We start from the raw sequence: 23026 nt of genomic DNA on the forward strand, positions 1-23026 counted from the left end.
AGGCTCAAGAGAGCTGTAATAAATAAATAATAATAACAATAACAATGAAAATTGTCACCATTATAGAGTTTAAAATAAATTTGCGGCATAGTCTTAGGCGCAGTAGTAAAGAAAATAGTCAGCCGCCCAGTTTTGTCATTAACGTGGGAATAGGGCCGCACATTTCATGAAATGATTTAGCGAAATGAATAAACACATAAACCCAAAATTTTATACAGATAAGTTTAAAAAGTAGAAAAAATCAAATAAAAAACTTTTTAATATAGCACGTTTCTATAAATGGACTAAAAAATAGAAAATAATTTTCACCAGACCCATAGAATTTGTCTCGATAAGTTTTTATTTTAAAATTTTGGCAAAATTCAATACAAACAATTTACGAGATTTGCAATAAAATACGTGGGGCGCAGTTCAGTTCAATTTAATTCTCTGTGAAATTTTTGACCTCCCTAGTGTATGTACCTACATTGTACACCCATTTCTAGTTGCATATGTATGTATATGTACAAATGTGCTTTAAAAACTTTGAATCAGGTGCGAATGTGCAAATATTCTTTCTCGATAACACACGCAATTTTTGTGACATGTTAAGGTACATATATACATACATATGTGCATAAAGGTACACATTCATACAAAATGGGTTAACTTATTTTTAGTCAGCGCTATCTCAAAAATATTCCCCAAAAGGCATTCCAGACGAAGTGTTAATATCCTCAGCATTTGATTTGTTGTCTAATCATACAAATTACAGCGTCTACCTCCTTGGGTATGGAAGATAGCAACAAAAGTTCATAAATAATGAACTCTGCTGGAATGATTGTATTCACCCGGCAGTGAGAAAATGTTTTTTTTTTTTTAGATTCTACCTCGCTTTGGTTATGTGCTTTATTATGCAATCTTCCTACGCAACAGGCATTCATAAAAGCCAAAGATACATATCAATTGCTTGGATGCTAATGCAGCTGCGGCCTTATGCCACCGATGCGGTAATGCAGGCTAATACAGAAGAATTTGTGTGCATTTGCAACAAAGCGAGTCACGTGATATTTTTGTTGCAGATTTTTCTCATAACTTCTTAAAGAAGTGATGATAAAAATAAATTCAACAGTGTATGAAGATGCATATGTATGTTTCAAATAGATGTGCTTGCATTTTGTGCACCTTTCAATGTATGTATGTCGGTATATTTTAGAGTTGGATTTTTTAGTTCACTTTAAAGATAAGTTCACGTCTAGTTCGTTCAGCTCAATGAACTAGCTCTTCTCAGTCTTACTTCGTTCACCTCATTGAACTTTAGTTCTAAGTTACAGAACAACAAAAAAGTACGTTTTTTAACACATACATACATACATATAAAAGATTACAATAACGACACAAATCAGTCGTATTCATTCCTTCGTCTTTATCCAAAATCCCGAATGGATGTTTATGGAAATTCGACAGTGTCTGCATTTAATTTTCTTTTCTTCAATTTTGACTTCGAAATTCGAGAAAATTGCGTTTCGCTTTGGCACCAGAAAGAGAAAAGAGCAAATCCCAAAAACGCAACTGAAGTATATACACTTTAACACAAATTGCACTAAACGATGTAAAACAATGGAAATTTAATGAAATAAAATGTATTTTTAGCGTAAAATTCCCATCAGCTGTTCCTTTACGGCCTTACAACGAAAAACGATTTCCCACAAGCCAGCCAGACGTGAATTTTTCCGACACTGCAGTCAAGTACAATTTTCCATATTCGGAAACGAATAGAAAACGACTACAATTTTCATTAATTTACGTATCATCCAAGAACGTCCACCAAACAATGGTGGTTTTAGTCACCCCAAAATTTTCGAAACGTTCGAAAAAGATGATGTTATTTGAAAGCAATAATTGTTTTTCATTTATTCAAGCTAAATATTTGAGGGCATGCATGCGTAGTCGACAGTGGCTGAGCGTGCCACTATTGGTTAGCTTCCAGAAGGTGCCGTGTTCCAGTTCCGTTAGGCGCTTTCTTAATATATTTTTTTACCATGAAAAAGTATCTGTGAAGTGCAAACGGAATGTGTATTAAACGAAAAATTCAATCAGACAAATTTCAGAATAACAGCCAAAAAAAGTATCCGTTACACAAACAATTTTCGGTACTTTTTCCCCTTATTCCCATCGACTTTCAGATTTTTTGCTAGCTGGAAACCTGTTGTGAAATACAATTGCATTTTTATTGGAGTATTGCTACAGACAAGTTTAGTTCACTTTTATAAACGAACTAATGAACTAGTTCAATTAAAAGAGCTGGCTCTTCCGCTGTTCAGTTTAAAAGCTCCCCAAGCCTAGTACCGAGTTTGGTAAGGATTGTTGAAGCAGCTACTGAGGTACAACATTTTATCATAAGCCCATTTTCTAAAAATTTCATAATGATATTACTTTTTTACCAAATATACTAATCATATCATCATCATATCATATACTAATTTTCAACAATTTGGGTCAAAAATTTACTGCAATATCGTAGTTTTTGCATTTCTCGAAAATACTGTTATAAATGAAGTGGGCGTGGTTACAGTCTGATTTCGCCCATTTTCAAATACATACCAATATACATACCAAATTTCGTTGAGATATTTTAATCTGTGCACGAGGTATCGCGTACACGGACAGACGGACGGACGGAGAGAGAGATATTATTTAATCGGCTTTTCTTTTCATTCCAAGCATTTATGTATGCAATTGTCTATATCTATCTCAATTACTTTAGGCTGTTGCAAACAGCTGGCGAAAATATGCCAGAAAAAAAAACTAAAAATAGGCGCTTTAATATGCTCGATTAATTATCTTCATATGCTCTTTAATATACTAAATCAATGAAGTTTTGTTTAGGTTTTTTTTTTTAATTATTATTCAATAATCTCGGAATTGAGGCATAAAATAATATTATTTCTTAATTATGTATCGAAAATGACCTCTGGTCATTTAAACTTGTTGAATAATTCGAACAACTCCTTTCCGCTTGGATGTAGTTGGACAAAATTTAAATAAATCGAAGTTGGCAACAGTGGTTGTCACAATTTCCTAGCCTTCAGTCACTATTGAAGCCAAACTTTTTGTTTGAAGATTTGTTATACCAACTATCAAATAACGAAAATTCGTCTTAATGAATGCCAAATCTGTTCGGATTTCTTCTAGCTCTAGCAATACGTATGTATGTATGTATACGTAATTGTATCAAGGCGAATTCACACAAGGTGGTGGCAGGAGTATAAAAACACGTGAATAAATTCGCCTTGTTTCACGCATTTCTATCATCTTTTTCCCCCGAAATGTATGATCGAGAAATAAACAGGGCTTACAATTTCATGGTTTTAGCTGCTTACGCAACGGAGTTATATCGCAAAAACTTGTATCCCGAAATAGCTTGGTTTTAGACGTCCAACTGATGAATGAGTTTTACAGTGAAACCCTGTATGTATCTCTGATCATTTTGCTATACATTTTCTGATAATTACAAACATCGGACCAATGTTATAATACCATTTCATGTCCATGAAAGGTATAAAAAACAATTGCTCTTATTGGTTCACAGCCAAACACCACTAAACTGATCTATTGTTCCTTTGGAAAATGTCTGTTCGTTGAGAAATTGAAATTATCTACGACTTTTAGTTTTCCCCTTTCCAAGCTAATCAGGTTTATTTTCTTTCAACTCAATCGAAACAATCTGCATCGACTCCAAGTATGCTTTTAAAGTGAGGGGGTAATTAAAAAAAATTTCGATTGGAGATCGCCCCATCCTAATGTACATACGGAAAATTATATTCTCATTCGCCCTCGCGTCTACGTTAATTTTCGAAGCATGTTGCTGACATCTAACTGGGGTTGAAAATGTGTTATCTGGTTTGGTAAATGCCTACTTATTGGCTTCATTAACCACGCTCATGGCAATCGGTTAATTCTATGCTTAACATAACACATTTTTTGAAAGATATATATGCTCAACATGTTGTCAAGTGACATGTTTCGCACGCCCTACATACACATAGGTATGGGCATTTTGATTGCTGTAAAAAATGCTACATGCATGTGACTTCTCTGATGCGTTGGCTCATCAAGCCGACATTGGCTTTTAATAGCCAACTAGAATTAGTTAATAGTTGTTTGACAATACTCTAAAAGGTCATTAAGTCTTTGAGAATTTAATAGTTCTCGTATAAGTGTGATAAGCACTACCACGATTTGTACCTAACAATATGAGCTTTAATTAGTTGTTGTTAAAGCCAATGAACATTAAACTATTTTACCTCAGAGGATTAAGAGAGTTTTGTTTGAGCAAGCGTTCTTAATTTTATATATATTTTTTTTCATTGGACATTGGTTGGTAATAAAGGAAAAAAAAGATATGACTAAGAAATCAATAGGTATTTCACGCCCGAAAAACAACAAAGCTGCTGGAGTTGATGGCCTGTCAGCTGAGCTATTCAGGTTCGTTGAAAAAAACTACCAGCGGTTGGAAATTACAATTTGACATCAAAAGAGGTTTCAATAAGGGCCGCAGAACTAAGAACGAGCAATACTTTGTAAAGCGTACACTTTAGTGGCGTATACCGATGATACCGGCATCATCGATCTTAGCAAAATTAATGTCTGTTCTGCCTTTTCAAATTTGGATATGAATTTGGTTTATCTTGGGACCAGCATTCAGTTGTAAATTAGACAAAATTTCACGAATCCATATAATTCATATTGTCTATTATCGTGTCCAGTGAAAATCCGGTGAAACCTGTCATAACCAGAAAACCTAAAGAAGTTATGCTAGAGGGAAAAATAACGAATTGTTGGTCATAGTAACGCAACTGTAGTTGATTTCGCCAGATAGACGGAAAATGTTTATTTTTAAAACGTCAGATCGAAGAACTGGTTGGAGAGTGATTCAACTTTTCTACAACATAGTTTTGTCTCGCGCTGCTCGAACAGATTCTTTTCATAGCCAAAATTTGTTTAATGTGAGTACAGAAATTGATATATTATCGATGGGAATTGTTATCCTCCTATTTTCTTAATATAGAAATATATATTTACTTTTTAGGTACACCTGTATACTTTTAGATAAAGTTTTCCGTATATTAGGTACAATTTTATAATTCAATTTTCCATCCCTGAAGGAATATCAGCTGTAAAAGAGGGCCAGAAACAAACAGCTGATTACTCTTTGCTAAATAAACATATTAAGTAGCAGGATTGCATAGAATCTGATACAAATTAATTGCCAATTAATAATTACTTAATTTGAATTTTTGTATGAAAAATTGAGTAACAATTGAGGCGAAAATTGGTGAAAAGGTTCTTAATTGCCAATTAGGTGCCTGTCTGAACATAGTCTGAGGCGGATTCATCGATCTAGTTCTGAACATTTTTTCCACGTGGTTGTTGTTACGTTTCTCTTGTTTGAATTTTTTTCGTTGTTTCACTAAAACAAAAACATTTTTTTTCAGCTTGAGGCCGTTTTTAATGAAAAAGTTATTGTGAAAAGCAACAATAATTTGAAAAAAAATGGTAGAAGTGGGTACGTTTATACGCACGTATTATTTGCAAATAACAATTTGCAAAATGGTAAAGTTTGCCGTATAAACGCTGAGTTAATTTTTTATTTGCAAATAACTTAATCACGCAAATAAGCGAAAGACCCCGCCATTGTTAGATTTATTTTCTTTTTCGATGGTCATCTTATTGCCTTTTTATAATCAGGCAATATTAAAAAAGAATACCGTCGAATAAACAGTACGTAATAGCTTACGTATAAACGTAATAATAGTCAAGTATAGTATGTAACGATAAAGACCGCATTTTTCGGTTCGGTTTGTCATAGTTTCTTTGAACCTTGATCTTTATTAAAATCCTTTAGTTCAATTTTTAACTTTGCAGGATTCGCCAAGTTTTCCGTACGTGTGACGTTATATATAACCGACTTCCAAAAAAATGTAATATTAAAGACCACGCAAAACCACATATATCTTTAAAACAACAAAAGATAGGAATCAAGTGTCTGTATATAAAATGTAGCTTTTGAGATTTATTATCAGCATAAATGAAAATCTTTCGAATTTCACCCAAAGTTTCAGAAGTATAAACAGAAATATAAGTGCGACTGTAATGTTAAAGACAAAGATTTTGACCATGTACGGTATATGGAGAATTTTGTTAACTTTCATTCATCTTATTTTCATAAGATATACGTGGCGAAGTGGAATCAGTTTTTTAGCTGAATAACGGTAGGTTAAAATTATCTCGAAAACTCATTTCAGCCATAGATCATTAACTCAATTTTTGGAATCAACGAGCAATTCTACATAGGAATGCCACTATCCGAGTATCCATGGAACATTTTTGCTGTAAACCACTGTAATTACTATTCTTAAGCAAAAATAATAAAGTAATTCAAATTATAATGATAATGGTCCCTGATTGCAGCAAAATTTACGTTAAATTCAAAACTCCACCTAGGAAAAAAAATTAAAAATATTTTTAGTATTGTCCATGCGCACTTAATAACAAACCAATAACTATAAACAGGCATCAAGCATTTTTTTCTAAATTGTTGACCTGTGTAAATGGTGGAACTTTACAAAGGAAAAAGGCAATCTTCAAATTTTTTGGTCTTGGATCAAACACAACACGACAAACAGGTATAGGAACAAATTGAGTAAACAAATTTTTGAATATAATCCAATTTCATCGAACACGTTTTTACATGTAGCCAAGCCAGCTGCAAAGCAAATTTTTCCACACATATATGTAGCCATGAGTACAGAAGTGGGCTAACCTACATTTTTTTTGTACTTAACTTCTTTAAATAGTTTCAAATGTAATAAATTTTAGAGTAAAGGTCGCGCAATCCTTAATTTGTTAGTACGTTATGTAGCTCTGCACCGTAAAATTAAGTAATAATCGAATTTTATTTTAAAATAGATCACATTTGAGACTATCTTAAGAAGGCAAGCACAAAAAACTAAATTTTGGGTTAGGCCACTTCTGTTCTCATGGTCTCATATGTACATACATATGAAACAAGTTCACAGCGGCTGCTGTAGTGTAGTGCTTAGCAGTGCCTTGATTCAAGCCCGCTCAAACCAACAACAAAAGCAAAAAAGTTTTTTTCTAATAGCGGTCGCCCTTCGCCAGACAATAGCAAACCTCCGACTGTATTTCTGCCACGAAAAACACCTCCTCATAAAACTACAATCGCCGTTTGGAGTCAGTCCCATTTGTGTGACAATATCAAGGCGCACGCCACAAATCGGAGGAGAAGCTCGGCCAAACACTTACCTTGTTTATATGGCATCAAACTCGGTATCGAATTAACTCGTGTCAGTGTAGCTCGCTTGAAATGCAAGTGTTTATATGCAACTAAAGAAATGAGTCGATCGAACACGCTTTCAAACAGAGTTCATCCCGATGCAACCCTGTTAATACATGTGCCATTTCTTGAAAGTAATAAACATGGAAAAATAATAATTAAAGACCCAAACAGCCATGAAAAACGATATTAGCAACTAATTTTGTAAGAAAGCTTAGCCTAAATGTAATTTCAAGAACTATTTAATGTTTTACTTCATACAGAGTTGCATGAAACAACCGTGTGGTCACTCTTAACACGATTCAACAACTCTTAACTCGCATTCAAAGTGTGATTTATGGTGGCACGGTTAAAAGTTTCAATTCGACTTAAGAATGTGGTTACATGTGTGTGTCCAAATAACATGGTTTAACTTAGAACGAATTTAAGCATCATATAAACATGGTAACTGACATACATTTGTGTAAGCGCCAATCTATTATTATCATTAACAGGGAACGGATTTTTAGGACCTAAAAACCTATAAAAAAAGGCAAAATAAAATAGCGAAAAAGGCAGGAAAAGGCACTAGGTATTGCAAAAAAAGCAAAATAAGGCACTAAAAAAAGACAGAAACTACGAAGAGCAATCAAAAAATACATTTATTTTAGAAATGTTTATATTACAAGTAAAAAGAGAAAAGTCATTTTTCTTACGTGTATCTTTATTGTGTACATTGCTGCCATACTTTAAGTTAATCTTTAGGTATTCTGGTAAATTATCTTCAATAATGTTTTTACCAAATTTCATCGTATAATAAAAGTGCTGTTGTTTCACACTTAACCAACCAAGGGCTGATAACATGTCTCTAATGGGCGTGTCATATCGTTTTCGAAGAATGAATATCATTGCTTGGTTCTATTGTTTCTGCAATTTATAAATTTGGCTATCATTCATTATGAAGAAAATTGTTGGACAATAATTGAGGAGAGGTTTTATTATTGATCCATATACCATTATTTTATATTTCCTTTTCAGTAATTTGCAAGTACGCCGCATAAAGTACATTTTTTTTTCTATTTTGCTTACGGTATAGTCAATATGATCATTGAACGCACCCTTTCTATTTTTTGTTGGTTTATGTTTAAACTACGAAGTTCATGCATATCAATATTTCTTCTGGATATGACCATGTATTTGGTTTTACTTACATTTATTTTAAGTTTGTTTAAACATAGCCAATTATATATTTTATTTAAGTCATCTTGTAGTTTTGAAACAATATCAGTAATATGGTCACCACTTAACATGATTAACGTGTCATCAGCGAAAAGATTAATATCACAATATTTAATACCGTTGGCAATATCATTTATGTATATATTAAATAATATAGGTGCTAGCACTGAGCCTTGAGGTAGACCAACCACTATACTTCTTTTGTCAGATACCGACGATCCAATCTGTGTTCTCTGGTAACGATTTGTAATAAGACTTTGAAACCATTTTAGCTCAACGCCCCGTATCCCTATATTACTCAATTTATTTAGAAGTAACTCTTGATCGATGGTCTCAAATGCGCGCTTTAAGTCTAAGAAGACGGCAACTATGTATTTATTTCTGCTCAATTCTTCTTTCCAGCGAGCTAATACTAAGTTTAGTGCAGTTTCACACGAGTGCCTTTTCCTAAAACCAGACTGTTGTGGCATTAATATTTTATTAGTTTCTAAATATTCTATTAGTTGTTTTTTAACTACCGTTTCAAGAATTTTTTCATCACTAGGCAACGTATTAATTGGTCTCATCTCGTCGGCTCTGATTGTGTTCTTGACTTTCTCAATTGGCACAACAATAGATGTTTTCCAGTGATCAGGAACAACACCATATTTTAGGCTTTCATTAATTAACTGCGTGTAAAAGTACCCTGTATATGTTATAGAGTCTTTTATGACTCCCTCAGATAATAGTTTTTTTCCTCCAATTTTATTTTTAAAACCACTGACAATTTCAAGCACTTCATCGGTTTCGATTTCTATAAATTTAAAGTTATGTGTGCAATTTGGAGTCGTAAAGGATTCTTTTTTTCCAGGTTCTATATTTGAGGTAATTTCAATAATGCTGTCAATAAAGTAGTTATTTAGTGATTGTGCAATCCCATTTTCCGTTGTGTACAAGGTGTTGTGAATTAACACTTTATTAATGGCGTTTATTTCCTTTGACATACTTATGCAATTTTTTAGATGCTTCCACATTGATTTGCTATCTCCAATATTAACTGTTATTTTATGCTCCAAGTATTTAACCTTTTTAATCTTTACCCTCCTCTTGTATCTACGTTTGTTGTATTATAGTCACTCCAGGCCCCTGTTTCTAATGCTATCCTGTAAAGATTATACTTTTGTTTATTAAAGTTTGCTAATTCAGCATCATACCACTTGTTCATGAGCTTGAGCCTTATTTCTTTAGTGTATATTAGAATGCCCATTGAATGCGACAAGACATTAGTTAAAAATTTCGATTTATCATCGATGCTTAATTTCGAAAAATCCCTGTAATTGTATTGCCTCAGTTGGTGAAGAAGATTATCACTTGTGTAATTTTCCCAGGATATAATAAATTTGTTTGCTCTCATTTTATATATTTTCTCCAACTCGATCTTGACATAAATTGTCTCATGATCGGAGATCCGATGCATATCCATTCTTTGACACGAAATGTTTTTGCTATTGGTAAATAATAAATCAATCATAGTTTCGACCTCTCCCGATTTCCTAGTATAAAAATTAATTTTCTGAACCATTGAGAAGGACTGAAATAACTCTATCAATTTTTTACTGTACGTTGTAGCTTTATATAGATTTATATTGAAGTCTCCAATAAATACAGTATTATCATCTAGGCAAGTATTGTTTAAAATTTCACTGAGGTAGCTGATAAAGTCAGCATCGCTAGAATTTGGCGAGTGATATATTACCCCTATTTGGTATTTCGGGGTAACATTTCCAATTTTTAAAAGAAGACACCAAATATTTTTATCCCACGAGTAATTAACGAGAGTTTCATATTTAATTGAGTGATGGACGTAAATTAAAACACCGCCTGTGTGTCTACTATTCGAGTTGCATCTAATTAGGGTGTAGGTTTCTACCTGTATTTCGTGGTTTGTAATGTCTTCGGTCAAACAGGTTTCTGAACATAGCACCAAATGGGGCTTACAAATTTCTATTAGTTTCTCAAGTTCAAACTTATTAGCTGTAATACTGTTTATGTTTAAATAAATGATATTCAATTCATGAATACTTCGTTGCTAAACTTTAGTTTTGCTTTTGACTTGAACGTATTTTTGGTATGCAGGGCAATCCAAACTGAATGCTGAGTGATTTACATTAACATCCATTACTTTTTTCTGAACAAGTTCACAACAATTTACACACCTTATTATATCAGAGCCGCAATCCTTAACATCGTGATTTCCAGCACATCTACTACATGCCTTTTTATTTGTACAATCACTTGACTTGTGCTTATAACCCAAACATTTAAAGCATCTCATAATATTTAGATGCTCAAATACCATGCAAGTGTCCCATTCGATATTTAGTTTTTTACGTTTCAAGACACTTTCATAGCATCTGTTTCAACTAGAATGTGGAAGCTTTCTTCTCTTCGCGTTCTATTTTTGTATACTTTCAGTACTTTCAACTCCTTTCCCAAGAACTCATCATTTTGCTTAGTTAGACATTCTATTATGCGATCATTATTTATTTTTTCGGTTAACCCAACTATTTTCAGTATCTTTTTTATTTCCTCTTTTCCTTTAGCTTTCTGGGCCTGGAACTCCGTTCCAATACTATCTCTTATTTTTTGATGCACTTTTTCGCAAGTATCTTTATTTTTACATTCTAAAACTATTCCCCCTCTATTAATTTCTTTTTGAGTCTAGAATATTGTGCTTTAGGCGATTTCTAATCAACATCGCTGTGTTTCCATGAGCTTTACCATCTGTGTGATTTGTGGCATAGAATTTGTACCCAGGTATGGAGAAATTATATTTATTTGTTAAATGTGTCTCGGACAGTAACATAATATCTGTGTTATATTCAGTGAGAAATTGACTGAGTTCTAATCTACGCTGGTTTTCACCGTTAGCATTCCATAAGGTCTATAATTATATGAGATCTTGAATCATATTTTGCATAGTAGACATGAATCGAGTCATACACTGGGTAAGATTCAATATCATTCCTTCTATGCCACAATGAAGTTGGATGAAAAAATAAAAGTATGTACAAAAAATGGAGATCTGAAATAGACTCTCCCGAATTAAGACCTTTATTTATGTGTTCTACTTTCCACCAGTAGAGCATTTTGAAGTGTTTTGTACATGTATCAAGGTTTTTAAATTTGTTCTTTTGTTTTATATAATTGCAGCAAATATGGTGAGAACGGTCTACCTCGTGAGAAAAGCATTGATATATTTTTGGAAGGTTCAGCCGGCCAAAGTTTCTGCGCATTTTTGTCTAGTGGCGTAAACGTTACATTAAAAGGAGATGCTAATGATTATGTTGGTAAAGGTCTATGTGGGGGCAGTGTCGTTATTATGCCCCCTGATAATTCCACTTTTGAGTCTCACTTAAACGTGATAGTGGGGAACGTTTGTCTATATGGTGCAACTAAAGGCACTGCTTACTTCAGAGGAATAGCAGCTGAACGATTTTGCGTAAGGAATTCAGGCGCTACTGCGGTTGTAGAGGTATCATTTAATTTTTTTATGGAATTAATCTTCTTTAGTATACATATGGTACATATTTAAGGGCGTTGGTGACCATGGATGTGAGTACATGACGGGAGGTATTGTTGTAATTCTTGGTTTAACGGGTCGGAATTTCGCTGCGGGGATGTCTGGCGGCATAGCGTACATATACGATACTGATGGGTCCTTCAAAAATAAAGTTAATCTTGAATCCGTTTCTCTGTTCCCGTTGGAGCACGAGTCGGATGTACAATTAGTAAAGAGTTTACTAAATGATTTTGTAAGGAAGACTAATTCTCAAATCGCTAAAGAAGTGTGCTTGAATTGGAATGAGAGCCAGCCTAAATTTGTAAAGGTTTTTCCATATGAATATCAAAAGGTATTAAAAAATTTGGAAATAAAACAGGGATACTCTGAAGAAAGTGAAAGCGTGAATGAAATTATAAAAGTAAAGGAAAAACAAAAAGAACCAGCCATTAAAGATATTGAAGAAACTTTAAAGAATAATTCTTCAGAGCAGCCATTGGATAAGATTCGAGGTTTTATTAAGTATAAAAGAGATTTAAATATATATCGTAAGGCTAGTGAAAGACAAGAAGACTGGGATGAAGTTTATAATTTTCAATATATTCGCAAACATTTGAAAACACAAGCAGCTCGCTGTATGGAATGTGGAGTACCGTTTTGTCAGTCAAATACACATGGATGTCCTTTGGGTAACATCATTCCTAAGTGGAATGATCTGGTTTTTAATAACGACTGGCAAGAGGCTTTGCGACAACTTTTACAAACGAATAACTTTCCAGAGTTTACTGGTAGGGTTTGTCCAGCACCTTGCGAAGGGGCATGTGTTCTAGGCATATCGGAACTGCCAGTTACAATCAAAAACATTGAATGTGCAATTATTGATCATGCATTTGAACAGGGGTGGATGAAGCCGGAAATACCAAAGTTACGCACTGGAAAACGAGTGGCTATTGTTGGCTCTGGACCTTCTGGTCTAGCGGCTGCAAGTCAGTTGAATCGAGCAGGCCATTTCGTTACGGTGTTTGAACGCAATGATAGACCTGGTGGCTTATTGCAATATGGCATCCCAACTATGAAATTATCAAAAGCTGTTGTTAAGCGTCGAATTGCTCTTATGGCTGATGAAGGAATAGAGTTTCGCATAAACGCTTATGTCGGAAGAGATATAAAAGCATCGGGGTTACTGGAACAGTAAGAGCATTCATATACATTTTAATGAAAATCTTGATTTTACAGTTAATTTAACTCCTTAGGTATGATGCATTACTACTAACCACTGGATCCACCTCGCCACGTGATTTAAATTTAAACAACAGAGATTTAAATGGTATACACTTTGCCATGGAGTTTCTGGAATCTCAACAGAAAAAGCAACTTGGTGGCAAGAATGACATCATATGCGCTAAAGACAAGCATGTAATCATAATTGGTGGTGGAGATACTGGTTGCGATTGCATGGCCACAGCTTTGCGGCAAGGTGCAAAAAGTATTACCACCTTCGAAATATTGCCCGAGCCTCCTAAGAATCGTGGCAATGACAACCCATGGCCCCAATGGCCTAAAGTGTTCAGGTATGAAATAAATATTACCTATTAATATATTATTATTATAATATATTATTTTTGCATATATTTGTTTATTGGATAGAGTTGACTATGGGCATGAAGAAGTTCGAGTAAAATTTGGCAATGATCCTCGCCAATACTGCACAACAACAAAAGAATTAATAGAAGAAAATGGTACCGTAACAGCATTAAAGACAATTCAAGTAGAATGGAATAAACAACCAAATGGACAATGGTCTATGTCGGAAGTAAAAGGCAGTGAAAAATACTACCCCGCTGATTTAGTTTTGTTGGCAATGGGATTTTTGGGTCCGGAAAAATCGTTACCGACTGAAATCGGTCTTGAACTTGATGCTCGTGGAAACATTAAGTCCACCAATGGCTCTTTCGGGACATCAAACCCAAAAGTATTTGCCGCTGGAGGTAAGTCAAATTATCAATAAATCAGTATTACTAAATTTGCATACTACTCATATTGTAAACATTTATTAGTTTGTGAAATGCTAACCCCTATTGCGATTGTAGACTAGTAGTAGATAAAAATCTATTACTCGATTACCGATTAGACTGGCTTACAGCAAAAATGTTCAATGGATGCCACTATTTCTACTCATACTCAGTTACTCATACGCCACGTACACTTGAGTATTGAGTATGAGCATTTCTGCTCATATTTCATACAAAAAGTCTTTGAGTATTTTCATTTGATCACTCATTCTTCTTTATTTATCCCTCGCTTTCCCAACAGAACAGGCTTTAGCACAAATGCAAAAATTTGGCACAGATCCTGTTATTTTTTGTATTTTTCTTCTGTTAAAATTTGATTTTGTTACATTTTTTTTATTAAAAAATAAAAAAAACGAATGGTTACTTTATTTGTCAGAAACTATCAGTCCTATCGGAAAGTGAAGTATATATGGTTTATGGAGAATTTTATTAGCTTTGCATTGACGTATCTCATTCTGTGATTGTTAAATTGGTTCGTACGATATATCGACTGCTGAGTGGAAGATCGACCTATCTCGGCAGCCAGTTCGAAAACGCCCTATCTCAAAAAACTTTTCATGAACGCGCTATTTATTCCTCGTCTAACTTTTGAAGCACTTGATGAAAAGTAAATTACACTTTGTTAATCGATTCATTAAGAGAGTACGAATAAAATGATATATAAAACATAGGTGTGCTCACAAATTTAAAAATTAAAATTTTTTTGAGAGTATACCTATTTTTTAGATTTGCCCATATGAACAAAATTTTCACAAAGAGACGCGTAAAAAAATAATTATACTTAATTTTTTAAGTTTGCTTGATCTTAATTCCAGTATGTAGTACTCAAAAATTCAATAATCGATGAATCGGTTAATTGATTAACCGAAAGCATTCGATTTATAATTGCAATTAATCGTAATAAATTAACCGATTTATTGGTTGTTTCGATTAAAATCGAATACTAATAAAACCGGTTTATATATGTAAGTTATAAAAACTGACTATTTTATTTAAGGGTAACTTTCTTATTAAATTGTGGAAACTTGCGCTATGAATTCAGTGCTCAAACAATCATAAAAACTAAAAACGAATTCAAGCATTACATTAAAAGATGTAGTATACCATCCGTTACATAGTATTCAGTTTTTAGCCCATTAAATTCTTACATAAACAAGGAATTTTTAGCAAAAAAAACGACTTCAGTTCTCAACGTGGTCCAAAGTTATGCGGTAACATACATAAAAAAAAAATATTCCGACGAACTGATAACCTACTCCTTCTTTGGAAGTCGGTTAAAAATTGCAAGATTAATATCTGGCACTTACCGTTGATTTTTGGAATTTTTGTTTTGTTGAAGGTGTTGCTAATTTTCCATACAAAAAAAAAGCGTTGATTTACGATTTTTTAGTTGTTACTTTGGTTAAACGTGTGTGGCGGTTTTTTGCAAAAATATCGTTTTAAAAATTTGCAAAATACGAGAATGTAAAAAGTCTCCCAACTAGTAAAATTAGAGTAGAATGGACACTTTTATTGTTGCTATTATTATTGAGTGGTTAGAGTGCCAAATTTGTGTACGTAATTTTGATTCATACATTATTGTGTGAGTAAAGTAGTAAATTTTGGATGGTTTCTTTCGATTATTTTGCAAATTAATCGGTTAATCGCTCGATTAATCGAAAGGAAACTTTCGATACAATTAAATCGTTAACCTAATGAAAATATCCGATTATAGTAGATTATTCGATTAATCGTGCCATCAATAATCTTAGTCCGATTTTAAGTTTGGGAATGCTAAGGTCGAGTACGAAAAACGTGATTCCTTCTCTGAGTGTTGGGCGCGTTTATAAGACGTAGCTGCTGTCTAACCGTTGACTGTTTGTCTTAGAAACGCGCAGTTGAGTAGTTCCGCTCAGCTCAACAGTCGCCAACTTTCCGCCTTTTTTTCCATCGCAAAATTGTTTCGCTACCTGAACTCAACTGGTTGTGGTTAGCCTAAACAGCTGATCGAAACGACTTTCGCCGTTTATATTAAATGTATCGCCGCTTCGTTAGGTGGCAGCTGCAAACGAGTTTGTCGAATTTTATATTACTAATGTGATAATGTAACTGAAATATTGCGTTGAATTGGATATTTATTGCAATTTTATTTGCTTACATTCATCAGCTCTTCATTTGACAGCATATTTATCAAGCCGTTTCTAAGACGTCATTATTGTGTTCAACAGTTGCCAGCAGTTTCGTAGGAGTTGAGCTAAACAGCTACGTCTTATGAACGCGTCAATTTGCTTACTACAACATCATTGTGGCTCATGATGCAATAATACAAGGTGTTATCGGTTGGCAACTTCTCGCTCTAATTCTACCATATTAACTGCCGTAGGTGAAGCAGTGTTCTTCAGTGGTCTATTGTGCGTGGCCCCGGCCTATATGGAAAGGCTCTTAATGTAGCCTAGCGCCTCCAATGGCGTTTTCTTTCAAATTTCAAATGGATTAAGGGTAGCGCCACCAAAGTGGGCTAAACTGCGCCTAACGAGAGCTTCACATTCACAGATAATGTGTTCTGGCGTTTCTTCCTCCAGCTCATAGAAGCGACAGACGTTTGTTTCTGAAAGATTGATTTTACTGAGGTGGTAACGAAGAGAACAGTGTCCCTTGTAGTACCCAGTGAGAGTTTTGAGGTCCTCTCTGCTTAAATTGATTAGTTTCTTTGAAACTTCGTTTGAAGGACTGATAAATCGTTTGGCTTGTCTTTGCCCTGGACATTCCATCCAATGCCTGTTGAACATTTTGTCTACCCAGTTTTTCTTTGGTCCCCTTTATATGTGCTTTGGTGAGCCCACAAAAGGGTTCCGGACCATAAAATACTGCGGCAGCTCCCTGTTTCGCTAGGCAGTCAGCCTCCTCATTGCCATCATGTCCCTCATGCCCTGGTACCCATCCTAGTAAAATTGTATTCTTGTCACTAAGAGCATTTAGGACATTGCGGCAATCATATACTAGCTGAGAACTTATTTTGTGGGACTTCAGGGCCAGAAGGGCTGCCTGACTGTCCGACATAATGCAGATATATTTCGATGACGTTCCCCTTCTAAGACATTCTCTGCCACAAATTTCTATTGCATGAATCTCGGCCTGAAAGATGGTGGGGTAGCTACCCATTGGTATCGATTTTTTAAAGTTCGGCCCAAAAATGCCAGCCCCAGTTTTACCATTTTCAAGCTTAGATCCATCAGTGTACCAAACCTCCCCATTAGGTTAGGTGTATGGGTTCCCTGTATTCCAGAGAGCTCGATCTGCAATGTGTACCTCAAATTTCCTAGAGATTTATAGTTTTGGAACCATTGCATCGCGCATTTGTAGTATGGGGTCATTAACGAATTTCATTACCTTCATGTGGCCCATCATATTTCGAATTTTCAGGTCGGATGTGTTCAGGATTCTCAGTGCCGCTGTGGTAGCCTCCTTTTCTATTAAAATAGGAAAGGGAGGTATTCCAATCAGGGCGCTGGTGCATCGGCCGGGCAAGTCTTCATAGCTCCTGTTATGCCAATGCAAACTATTCTGTGCAATTTAATTCAATTCAGTGTTTATTGAGTCTATGATTACAAAGAATCTTACAGACTAGAATAAAATTAATAGGTAAAAAATTAAGAACTACACTAGGAGTACACAGATTCCATTAAACTTCTGAAAGACTGCCTACTAATAGAAAATTCAATATTTAAATTTTTTGAAATTGCATTAAGTTCGTTAAGAGCCCTCCAAATCGGGAATTGAGCCCAATAATTAGCTTTAGCAGGGATAACATAAAACGGCGGGACAAACCGCAATATTCTGCTCGGGACATTGAAACCGATATGCACAAGTAATTCCGGACAATCAATGACGCCAGAAATCAAGTCGTAAACAAACATAAGGGAATGGACATGTCTTCTACACTCAAGAGAGTTTAAATCTATAAGCTTGCAACGAGTTATATAGGGCGGAAGAGGGTCAGAGAATCGATGCGGCTGAAGGGCACGTTCGATGCGAAGTGCATGGCAATTATATATAGGGCTCCAGATAACCGAGGCATATTCAAACTTTGAACGAACAAGAGAGTTAAAGAGAGTTTTCCTTGTATAGGGATCCTTAAAATCCTTCGCATGCCTTCGCAGAAAAGCTAGGTTCCTGTAAGCCTTCGGAAGAATATGGCATATGTGATTAACAAAGGTGAGCCTAGAGTCAAAAACGACACCAAGATCAACAAAGTCATTAACTGAAGCGAGTTGTATGTACATTTGAAATATAATAGTTAGAAAAATTTTAGATGTTTTAGTGAGGGTCATATGGAAGCATTTCTTTATATTGAGGGATAACATATTTTTTTGGCACCATACTCGGAGATTAAACAGATCTTCCTGAAGTAGCCGCGAATCGGAGACACAATTGATTTTACGAAACAGTTTCAGATCATCGGCATACAGCAAGTAATCAGAGTTACTGAAACAGGACCCGATATCGTTAATAAACAGGACGAACAACAGCGGACCAAGCACACTGCCTTGGGGCACCCCCGAAGTAGCGGCAAATTGAGAAGACCTGCAGTTTTCAATTTCAACAAACAGGGTTCTATTTGAAAGATGTGACTTTAACCAATTTAAGAAAACCGAATGGAAACTAATGCTTCTTAATTTACGAAGCAAAATTGAATGTGGTACCGTATCAAACGCCTTGGAGAAATCTGTATAGCGGCTGTCCACTTGGGACCCATTTCTGAACGCAGATATACAAAATTCAGAAAAAACAGCGAGGTTCGTTACGGTAGAACGACCACCGACAAAACCATGCTGACGAGGATTCACGATAATTTTTAGGGTAAAAGATAGTTTCTCCATTACCACCTCCTCAAAAAGCTTGGAGCAATCAGTTAATTTAGAGATAGGTCTCTAATTAGAAACATCATTCCTACGACCTGACTTGAAGATGGGAGCGATGGACGCTACTTTCCAGCGCTCGATGAAAACACCTGAACGAAGAGAGAGATTGAAGATCATACACAGTGGAACACAAGCGGAGGAATGACATTGCTTAAGTAAAAAGGGACAAGTACCGACGGAATCACATTTAAAAGACTTTTTAAGAGAGAATATGCCTCTGATAAAGTCAGATTCTGTCAAAGACATCGATCCAAAGTGTAAACCTTGTGGAGGACAAGAGTTAACTGAAAACCTGGGGCAGTTGTCATTAGCTTAGTGCTTGCACTTCTTTGCGTAGTCTTAGTCCACCATGCTAAGGAAGCATAGGTTACTATTGGCTTAACAACAGTGTTAAATGACCAGTAGGTCATTTTGGGGGTAAGGCCCCATGTTTTATCAAAAAGTGGTGAACAGGCAAAGAAGACCTTCATCGCCTTGTTGATAACAGGGTCCAAATGTGCATTCCAGTTAAGTGTTTTATAAAGAGTTACTCCCAGATATTTAGCTTCACTGGAAAATTCTATTTCTGTGCCGCTCAAAGTGAGTTTAGTAGTATATAATTTCCCCCTTCGAGTGAATGGAACAATAATAGTCTTCGTAGGATTGATAGTTAGGCCTTTATCCTCACACCATTTGTGTGTGATGCGTAGGGCTTGTTGCATGCGGTTGGTGATAGTTTCTTCATGAAGCCCTGTTATGCAGATTACCAGATCATCTGCGTAGCCTTGCGTATTAAAGCCTTGGCTGTTCAGTGTGAAAAGAAGTTCGTCTACAACCATAGTCCACAAAAGGGGAGAGAGTACACCCCCCTGAGGGCATCCCTTTTCGGCTAGTATCGATTCTATGCCTCCTAATTCCAAACTGATGTTTCGTGTTCTTAACATTGATAACACCCACTGATTTCTGATTGGGCTTATACCCTTTCTTAACAAGGAATCTTTTATTGCCCTATATGATGTGTTATCAAAAGCCCCTGAAATGTCAATAAAGGCGCAAAGGGCTATATTTTTAGACTCCAGAGCCTTCTCAATTTTTGAAGTAAGGCTATGAATGGCAGTCTCAGTGGATTTCCCTGGTTGATAGGCAAATTGGCGCTATGTGTCTAATTCCATGCTGCAGGAGACATGGATAGATTCCATCCGGTCCTGGTGATTTGTATGGGCTAAATGTTGATAGAGCCCATTGCACCCGCTCTACAGTGGTCAGCTTCGTAGCAAGGCTTTGTTCTCTTCCAGAGGTGGATATTGGAGCACCCAATTCTGGTCGACTTTAGCCTGCTATACAGCGCGGGAAGTGAGTATCCAGCAAGAGTCTGCTGGTCTCACCCGGATGCGGAGTGTAGCTCCCATCTGGTCTCTTAAGGGTGCCAATTCTATTCCTGTAATCCCTTGTTAGAGCTCTTTGGAGGCGTACTGCATCTGGAAGGCTATTTATTTCCTCACAGTGGTTTCGTCAGCTAGCTCGTTTGGATTTCCCTAGCTCCTTGTTGTAGGAAGTTAGCGCTAGTTTATACGGATTCCAATCACCCGTATTTGTTGCCCTATTGAATAGTCTTCTGGCCTGGCATCTCATTTGCTCAAGCTTCTTACTCCACCAAGGCATATCTCGTTTGGATCTTACCTTTCCTTGGGGGCAACTACTGTTGAAAGCTATTACAATATCTGAGTGCAGCTGTTCAGCTTCATTCTCAAGCTCCTGTTTAGTTATAATGGGGTATATGGGGCTGTTTCCGCCTCCTTCTATAGTAAAGCGGAAGAGTTCCCAGTCCATTTTCCTGGGATTTCTGAAAACTAGTTCGTGTTCAGGAAAGAGACCCATGTCTAATTCTATATGCATGTGGTTTGACATTGATACCTACCCCGAGACACGCCAGTTTGTGACAGATGATGACATGTTTTGACTGCTTAGAGTTAGATCAAAGACCTCCCCTCTTAAAGCGTTTCTAAAAGTCGGTTCACTGCCACGATTTATAATATTACTCACCCCTTTTGTTGGTATCGGTGCTGCCCCAAACAGTGTTATGCGAATTGGCGTCACAGCAGAGGATCCACGGTTTACCACTCTGCTGGCAGTGCTCATATGATCCTACCATCATTGATGTTCAGACCTTTGACCTCACCACGTAGTATCCAGGGTTCCTGGATGAAGGCTATACTTAGACCCTCATTAGTGAACCTCCTGCAGAGAACAGCTGACGCTGCCTTGGCATGATGAAGATTCACTTGGAGGCATTTCAGATGCGTCGATTTGCGTTGGGCTTAGGGTGAGATGGCATTATTTCCGGTCTTCACCCCCGCGAGCAGCCACCTTCTTCCCCCTATTGCTACCCAGCAAGGCCTTCTCCTCGGCTGTCCTTTAGCCCCCTTTGATTTTGCGGCTTTGAGTAGCCGCTTTGGAACATGCCTTATTATGTTCCGGGGGAGCTCAATGGGCCTGACATTTTATTGGGCTCTGTCTAGCACCTGCTGCAGAATCAGGACTGATGTTGCTGTGGGTCGCGGAGGCGATGTCACGCTGGCTTGAGCTACTGACAGCTCAGGCGGCGGCTTTGTCTTTTCCGGCTCCGGTGATTGCTGTACTTGAACGTCTGTTGAGAGCTGCCTCGGGTCGACGGTGCAGACTTCGAACAACAGGGTTTTTCGTCCGTGCCCGTTCCGTCGGTATCAGCGGCATCCATTTCTACCACTGGTACCAACGACTTGACTTTTTCCCTCAACTTGACCGTCCCGCACCCATAGTTGACAGCATGTCCTCTCTGTTTGAGGATGTCTGCCGAGATCGGGTCTACCGCAATGGTGATTTCTACCACTGTGGACTTGCGCACCCGATTTAGAACTCGCCAGTCCATTATTTTTACGCCTTCATTCTTCCCCTGAAGAAGTAGTAGCGCGTCCTCATTCTTGGAGCTATCCAGCTCCGGGAAGAATCCCACCAAAATTATGCGGCGAGGTGTTTCCGTATCCGCTACCACCTTCATCTTTGCCCCTTTCCAGGGGCCAAGCTTCGGAACTGTAGCCCTTATCCACTCCGCAGTTACTGCGTCCCTGCTGATAATGGATAACCCTCCCGGACGAAAAGTGCAGCCATCAAAAATAGGCTTTACAGCGCTATCTTTGTTGCTTCTTATCGCCCTAAGGATGGCATTCTGGATGGCCCTCAGTTCGTCCGTCGCCCAGATCCTAGCCGGAAAGTCCTCGGGGCCTATACCCAGCTTCATCTCACACAGTGCGTCCCTAAAGGATGCTGGCTTCACAGTCTTTCCAGCGTCTTCGCAAGGCAGGCTTGCCTCGGTCGTGGGCATTGTTACTGCCCCAGCCGGCTCAGCTCTCGCTGCGCCGTGCATAATTTGGAGAGCTTTGGGGCTTGCTCCTGTGGAGTGGAGCTCCTTGGTCGGGTTCTTTTAGTCGATCTCTCCTTTTGAGGGGGCTCAATGGGCTCTTTCGCTATTTCCCTAGCCTCCTCATAGCTCATACCCTTCTCCATATAGCGCTTGAGGCGTTTCTGACCGGCTCCACTAAGCCGATCTCGCTCCCGAGTTTGGACGAGAGTATCACTACCTGTCGGAGAGGCAAGCAGCTTCTGCTCATCCTCCGGCGAGATATCAGAAAGCGTTTTGACGGGACTCGCATCCCGTCTAGCGCTGGTGTCAACCATCTCAACGTGCGCCCCCGGTATTTCTGTCGGGACAGTCCCCGTTTCGGCGGCTGCCGAAAGGCCATGCCCGGCCTCGTCTGCGAGCTGTTCAGCTCCATCTGGTTTTTTTAATATTATTTCTTGTTTTACGTTTTCCATAAGTGTTCCCACGAGTATGGGGGATAGTAGTACTGCTGGGACATAGCCCCCACTATACCGAACGGGGCTTCTTAGAACCAGAGGTCGCCAGGTATCTGGAGGCCACCGTTATAAGACACACTAA

The 23026-nt window shown here is 37.2% G+C and overlaps 1 protein-coding gene across 1 annotated transcript in view; it reads left to right on the top strand.

Annotated features, from left to right (window-relative positions):
* The window catches only part of LOC108360908 (glutamate synthase [NADH], amyloplastic), a 149652-nt gene that overhangs the window by 120111 nt on the left and 6515 nt on the right, over window positions 1-23026 (top strand). The window contains exons 10-13 of the mRNA XM_017613371.1: window positions 11750-12071; window positions 12133-13289; window positions 13352-13669; window positions 13746-14086. Of these exons, the coding sequence (XP_017468860.1) occupies window positions 11750-12071; window positions 12133-13289; window positions 13352-13669; window positions 13746-14086 (2138 nt within the window). The remainder of the gene's footprint in view (window positions 1-11749; window positions 12072-12132; window positions 13290-13351; window positions 13670-13745; window positions 14087-23026) is intronic.

The sequence above is a fragment of the Rhagoletis zephyria genome, unplaced genomic scaffold (assembly GCF_001687245.7).
Source record: "Rhagoletis zephyria isolate East Lansing unplaced genomic scaffold, Rhagoletis_zephyria_1.1 Rzeph_scaffold_00652, whole genome shotgun sequence".
NCBI classification, from domain to species: domain Eukaryota; kingdom Metazoa; phylum Arthropoda; class Insecta; order Diptera; family Tephritidae; genus Rhagoletis; species Rhagoletis zephyria.